The sequence below is a fragment of the Lycium barbarum genome, chromosome 6 (genome assembly GCF_019175385.1).
Source record: "Lycium barbarum isolate Lr01 chromosome 6, ASM1917538v2, whole genome shotgun sequence".
Classification (NCBI taxonomy): Eukaryota; Viridiplantae; Streptophyta; class Magnoliopsida; order Solanales; family Solanaceae; genus Lycium; species Lycium barbarum.
The window spans coordinates 83835201-83842070 of NC_083342.1; the positions used below are offsets into that span (position 1 = coordinate 83835201).

Below are 6870 nucleotides of genomic sequence, written 5' to 3' on the forward strand. Positions count from 1 at the left end.
AAAATAAGTGCTTAACAACACTTATTTACCAAACACATCAACAACTTATTTTCAACATAAACACTTTTATCTAAACACTCAACTGCTTATTTATAAAAATAACTTTCAGCACTTAAAAATTCTAAAAGCACTTTATACATAAAAGTTACTTTTTTTTAAGTCCATCCAAACGGGCTGATAGTCAGCATAGAATATTTACTTGTACAATTTATTTTCTCTGAAGTCTACGGCTACAACAAGAAGAAGTCATTTTATTTTATTAACATAAAAAACACTTGAGGCTACTTTAACAAAAACCAAATATGAAGAAGCTTGATTCCTTCCATGTTCCACCCAAACGAGGAGAGAGGCAAAGTCCACTCTGGTCATCTCCTTGCCTTTCTATTTCACTTCTGTATATTTCAAAAAACATCTGCAGTTGTCAACAATTTCTTTCTCATTTTCTAACATTATGATCTTCGTGGGTGGCGCTCCTTTATGTACAGATGATTCTTCTTCTTCTCAGGTATCTTCAACCTTATTAACTCTCAGGTTTAGCTCCAATCTTAATTGCGGGTTGCTCCATATGCAACTAATCCCTTTCTACCCTAGATAATGTGTCTACTCCAATATATGCTTGATTTATAGTAATGCTGTTGCACTCTAATCTTTAAAGACTCCGCCTTTCTCCCTTTTGGTTGGGTTAAATTTGTTCATCTGCGCTAAGTTGATAGATTATTATTTTTTAATTCTTTGGCCGTAGAATTGATGTGGCTGCACAGAAGAAAAAAAGTAATAGTAAATGTTATTAATGTTGGGCAAAAAAAGTGCCCGCGTACAAGATGTATACCAAAAAGTGAAAAACCTACACTTTGTGTTGTTTTTCCTAATATGTACATTACACCAACTGTTTGATTTGGATTGTAGCACCTGACTTGGTAAGTTCTTTTGTTCTAGTTTTGTTTAATCAGTTTCATCAATTACAATCACTGCTTGCTTATTGTACTAAATGTTTCTGTAGTAATCCTTGAGCTAATTTTATTACTTTTGAAGAAGACTGATAATCTTATCAATTACTATTTAGATGAAACTAATCATAGTCAATTTCAACCTATCAAAAAATAAATCATAGGCAATTTTATAATCCGATCAAATAGTCGGAAAAGGGGCAGACAGTATTTATCACAGGCAAATAATTTTGGAGATGCATAACTGATGATCCCTTTACCAATTCAAAAAAAAAAAAAAAAAGGGCAGCCCGGTGCACTAAGCTCCCGCTATGCGCGGGGTCCGGCGAAGGGCCGGACAATTCCTTTACCAATTTAAATTGATTAAATACATCTGAGGAGGTTGCTTCGAGTGACTCCTATTGACCAACAAGATTAGTTGCAGAGAGAGTCTTCATCAATCGTCATATTGAATCCTGAAATCTCATTGTGTCATTCTTTATCTCTGCAAGGATACAAAGTCTTGTTTTCTGTTTCTATCTAGCTACTTAATGAGAACATCTTGATATGAACAGGGACATGACATCCTGATGGATTTGATGAAGCATCCTGTTCTGGCATCTGCTTCGTCATCACTTAATGAGGTTGCAGAAAGGAAGTTCTCTGTTTCTAAAGACTGTAATTCGAGCATATCAAGACGTAATAGATGCGTTTACATTTTCCAGAGAGAATATGCAACTGTGGATCCTGCACTTGTTGATGTATGTTCATGCTTTCTTTAATAATCCTGCTGAAGTGAAATCTGGCCTTGTTTCTTGTTTCCAATTTGGATTTCTTCCTTATTTTTCATAGTGAGGCATGTAGTTTCTCTTGAATGTATTCCTCCTTTGGAAGTGCTCTTCAAGGGTCATTTATATAAACACAATTCTAAGTTACTGAAAGCGGTTGCAATCTCTGTTTGTATTTATGCTGAGGCGCACATCTTTTGACCATTCCCTTTCTCATATAATGTTGATCTACTTCAGTACCTAAAATATTGCGAGCAACTTTTTCAAGATTTTCCATTTGTCTGCTGTTCTGTTCTAAAAAATTTCCTATGTTCTTGAACGAAGGTGGTTGGCACGGATGAGGCAACAACTTGTGTGGGCCTTGTCATAAGGAACCAAAAAAGTGGAATGTAAGATAACTATTTAGACAAAAGACGTCGCTAATTTGCATTCAGGTGCATAATTCTAACTATTGTGATTGTGACTTCACTACAGGACATCTGTTGCTCACTTGGATTCACCTGATGTTGTTGATATTGGCCTAGCCCAGATGTTGGCTTTTGTTGTCAATCACAGCTCTGATGCCATGTTGGATGTATTCTTTCGTAATCCTTTATGTTTGACAACACTAGTAACGAGCTTTTTTACCGTGGATGCTGACATTGGAAGTGTATAATATGCAGGTTCATCTAATTGGTGGTTTTGATGATGCCTCACCTAAAGTAAGGCCAAGACCCTTCTTTTTCTTTGATTTTCACATAGATAGTGAGTCATTTAGAGACTAGATAATGAAGCTGAATTTGTTGGGCTTTTTGTGCAGCATGTTAATGGTATCACAAAAGGTCACGAAGAGTTGGAAGGCTATTCCTTTCCTTTGTGTAAGAAAATAGTTGACAGCCTGGCAAAGAGTAATGTGAAGTTCCAGATTCACACTCTCCATGTTCTTGGGCACAATACAAGACGAGATTCTGAAGGAAATGCATACCCCATCTTCACTGGTTTCTTGGTAAGCTGCATTTTGTATGTCATATTATTTTATACCATTGATTATCACAGAACAAGGGAGGAAAAGCTTAGTGGTAAAAGTCCTCCACGCAATCTTTAAGGTTGGGGATTTGGATCACCAATGGAGTAAAGTGGGTCTGTCACTATTCGGCTCCTGGGTAGGGGAGTTTGCCATTTCAGAAAAAAATAAAATAGCCTTTATTATACCTTCGTTACAGTTCAAAATTCTAAGTTCCAATACCGCTTCTGAGCTACTAGATAAATCATGTATGTATTCTGAATTCTTTTTGGCTGTAGACATAACTCGTGAGGTATCTCTAAGAAATCGAAGTACCTTAGACATACTGGTCAAAACCTGCATCCAGTCTTTGAGTCAAAGACAATACATCTGTGTGACTTTTCAGAAGTTGTGAAATTCATTTCTTTTCGAGGAGCAAGCTGTCTAATGGAAGTTGTTCCGTAGTTAAATCTCCTTTATATGACTCTATAGTAAAGTGATCTCCAGTTTGACTTAGTGCCTGTGACAGCCAGACGTGGATTCTGGATTTGGACAGAAGAAGCACTAGATATATTCCAGTTGGTGCCATTACTTGAAATTAATAAGGGTTAAGGGTCAAAAACACACCTCAAGTATCACCATTTTTTGAGTTTCTTACCTGCACTATCAGGTGTGAGAGTTTCCTACCTAAACTATAACCAACTGAACTATCATCAACTAGTTTGCAAAACACACCTCATTAAAAGTGAACAACTGATAGTTGAGGTGTGTTTTGCGAACTAGTTGTTGATAGTTTAGGTAGGAAAAGTGAACAATTGATAGTTGAGGTGTGTTTTGCAAACTAATTGGTGATAGTTTAGGTAGGATACTCTTACACCTGATAGTTCAGGTAGGAAACTCAAAAAAGGCGATACTCGAGGTGTGCTTTTGACCATTATCTCAATTAATAAAGTCATTGCAACATGTTTCTACTCATTATGTGAAACTGAATAAGATAAAAGACGAACTTGAACCGTAGATAGAAATTCTGAAAAGTGTTTTTGTTCTACCTTAACTGGATAGGTTGACCAGGTTAATTCCACGAACTGAGAGTGAGAGATAGGGTGATTGGCAGCGGACCTCAAGTTTCATGGAATTCATCTTTGCGTGAAATCTCAGAATAAGAAATAATAAGAACCATCTGGCACTTCTTACTAACTGCTACCCCAGGTGAGGTAACCAACAATAGCCAGTTGGAAAGAATGATGCCAATTTTCTGAAAGATCTTTGTATGTTCTGATGCTACCATCAATGGAAGAGTTTGGCCTTATTTAATTGGAAATATTGCTTATAGGTCTGTGCAGTCTCTTTGACTAAACATAATAGCGTGAAATCATTTTTCCTTGACGGAGGGTGAACTCATTTATAACTCGAGCAACTCATTAACTCACAATTGACCTGCTGACTATACATTCCAGCAGATGTTGAGTGATTAATGTTACGTCACTCTAGGAGCATAAGACTTTTGGATTCTACTTCGAGTAAATGAACTGTTGACTTTTCCTACGCCAAGTCTATGGCTATCATATCAATTGAATTCTTGAAACGAAATGGCCATACATAGAGCGAGCTGAATTGGATGAATTTGAGCTGCTTGCTTGGTTTTTTTTTTGGCTTTGTATATCTATTGGTGCTTGATGCTCAGCGTTAACGTCTGTAATCAGCAGTCAATCTGTTTGACACTCCTGACTTTTTGTACAACTGTGAATAACGTCTGTCGTCTAATTAGGTCGGGGATTTTATCTAATGAATTGGAGACTGGTAGGTGTATCTATCTTAGATGAAATATATGCTTAAACATTCAGATCTACATTCGCAAATTCTTGACTTATCTTCCAAATTTGCAGTGAAGTAACGAGTGTGAGGTTTGCATTTTACTTGTTATCCTGCTATCTCTTTGCCCTGATTCTGCTTAGTATTTGCGAAAAGTGGGAGCAGAAAAAGAGATTGCAGACTTAGGTCAAGATGCTCAGTGTTCAAATTGGGTCCTCAAATGTCTGGAATGGAAATTCTTGGTCCTTAATAGTGAAAGATGCTAATCGAGTGGTTGGCTTGGTATTCATGATGCATCAAAGGGAGAGAATTGCAACTACTAACATGGTTTTGGAATGCACATATACAGAGATGGAAAGTAAATATCAATTGCCGTGACAAGGAGTTATTGGGTTTTCATTTCATTACTAAATGGCATGGTTGAAAACAGGCAGGCGATTATGAATTATTTACACATTCTCTGTGTGCCTTGAGTCAATCAGCTGATTATCAATAATTTCTGGTTCTCCTTGACGTAAACGATTGTTTGAGCATGATTTGCTCAGTATACTGCAGATCTTCTTAGAGTAAAGATCCTTACTTTTTTCAAATTCATTTGCTTAGATGGAAACTGCCACTGGGTCTATTGTACCAGCAAACTTTGACGCAACAACAAGATGTCCCGACGAAGTTGTTAGGAGAATACGAGTAACTGCATCTTTTGAGGACCCTCATTGGGATGGAAGATTACTAGAGACATATGATACTCACACTGAACAATTTGTAATTGCTCCATGCACTTGGTAAAACTGCTTACTTTGGATTCTTTATTTACTATTTTACTACTTTTCAACATTAATTCATGGTGTTTATATTTCTTATCCTGTCATGTCAATTCACCAGTTTTTTTTGTTTTTTTAGCAGGATATCATTTCTCAGTTTGTTGTCTTAATTCCCTGAATTTGTCATCTAAATTTCCTTCTGATTATTTCAATTTGGTTAAGATGAATGGTGAGAGAAATTTATAGATTCATAATCATACTAACTGAGACATTAGTGAGCTAACAAGAACTTAATTACATTGGAAGAAAAGACTTTGAATTAACTAACAATTGATAGAACCTAGGTAAGTGTTCACATTTTTTGTTTTGTTTTGCCGCTTAAGCTAGGCCTCTTTGATGTTTTAAATATACCTCTTAATGAACTTTTTTTTTTTTTTTTTTTTTTTTTTTGTGTATCATAGGAGCATGCGTAAGCTGCATATTGCCCTCATGCTACAGAATTTATCTGACCAGGAAATCCTTCTTAGGTGTTCCACCTCTCCTTCTGCCGAGGCTCCAGATTTCGTTGATAACCAAAGAAGGTACTACAATAGTTCCACAATAATGGCACACTAGTTCCTTCCGTGGGTTCACTGACATGTCAGCGGGCTATCCATGTGAGACATCATTTTAATAATTTCTTTCTATAGGCAGTGGGACTATCTCATTCAACACCCAGATTGGAGTGAAACATTCCCTTTCAACCAGCCACGTATATTTCGAAGGACAGAAGATAAGAGTTGGGTGAGGCACCAAGCAAAATTTAGCAGCCCATCTTATGCATACGCTGATTAAGTTCCTTTCGTTCAAGGGGAAGGGGAAGTTGGCGCATGTTTTGTGGTAAGTACTTTTGTTTCTCTTAGGGCTGTTCGGTACAACTGAAAGGGGAAAAAGTACTTATTAACTTCTCGATTTCCTTCCATCTTCAAAGGGGCTAAAAAGCTGAAGGGTGATATCACCCTCTCCAACTATTGCAGGTTAAAGCAGTTTTCTGAACACCCTTGCTTCTGTGGGAAAGGATAGGAGTCGTAGCTAAGACTTTCCACTTACTGCTCTATTGATGAATAAAAGCTTGAAATAATTTGGGAATTTCTTTACTGGATTTTCCTAATAGATTGTTTCACAGGATAAAGGTAGCAGTGAATAACTAAGAATTCCGTTCACATGCTCCATTGATGAGCCAAAACTTGAAATGATTGGCAATATTCTTGTTAGGTTGTCTTATTAATTGTTTTATACAATAATCGGTTTTCAGATAGTATCATGTGATCCGGAACTAAAAGGAAGGGAGAATCACCATTGGGTAAAGTGAAATTTTAAATATATGAAAAGCATAGGAGAACCAAATTTTATTACACCCTCCAATTTATTTCGTTTATAGCACAAGGGTCGAACTATTTGATTTTTTATGTGAATTCGGACATGAGTCTTCACAATTTTCAAATAAAATTTATAATTTAGAAATTACATCAAGGTACTATAATTACAGTAGTAAATAATTTTAAAGAATTGTCAAAAAAGACCACTTTGACTTTCCAAATAGCACTAGTGCCACGTAAAGT

General features: G+C 36.4%; 1 protein-coding gene across 2 annotated transcripts; it reads left to right on the forward strand.

The window, feature by feature from the left end:
* The first annotated feature begins 256 nt into the window (after window positions 1-256).
* LOC132644440 (protein N-terminal asparagine amidohydrolase) lies at window positions 257-6569 on the forward strand. 2 transcript variants are annotated; one of them, XM_060361033.1, is made up of 11 exons: window positions 257-364; window positions 486-505; window positions 1502-1687; window positions 2039-2103; window positions 2189-2288; window positions 2377-2415; window positions 2514-2699; window positions 5112-5290; window positions 5797-5850; window positions 5959-6148; window positions 6286-6569. In XM_060361033.1, exons 1-10 carry the CDS (start codon window positions 325-327, stop codon window positions 6101-6103), a joined length of 1014 nt encoding a protein of 337 aa, XP_060217016.1. In that variant the 5' UTR covers window positions 257-324; the 3' UTR covers window positions 6104-6148; window positions 6286-6569. The 2 variants fall into 2 exon arrangements, with proteins under 2 accessions (XP_060217016.1, XP_060217015.1); XM_060361032.1 differs by having other exon boundaries at window positions 260-364; window positions 5731-5850.
* The last annotated feature ends 301 nt before the right edge of the window (window positions 6570-6870 follow it).

What these genes read in the sequence shown, in the direction of transcription:
- LOC132644440 (XM_060361032.1), top strand. Translation starts at nt 325, where the DNA reads ATGTTCCACCCAAACGAGGAGAGAGGCAAAGTCCACTCTG. An exon ending in AGGAACCAAAAAAGTGGAAT is followed by an intron (nt 2,104 to 2,188) that starts GTAAGATAACTA and finishes ACTTCACTACAG; the next exon opens with GACATCTGTTGCTCACTTGG. An exon ending in TTGATGATGCCTCACCTAAA is followed by an intron (nt 2,416 to 2,513) that starts GTAAGGCCAAGA and finishes CTTTTTGTGCAG; the next exon opens with CATGTTAATGGTATCACAAA.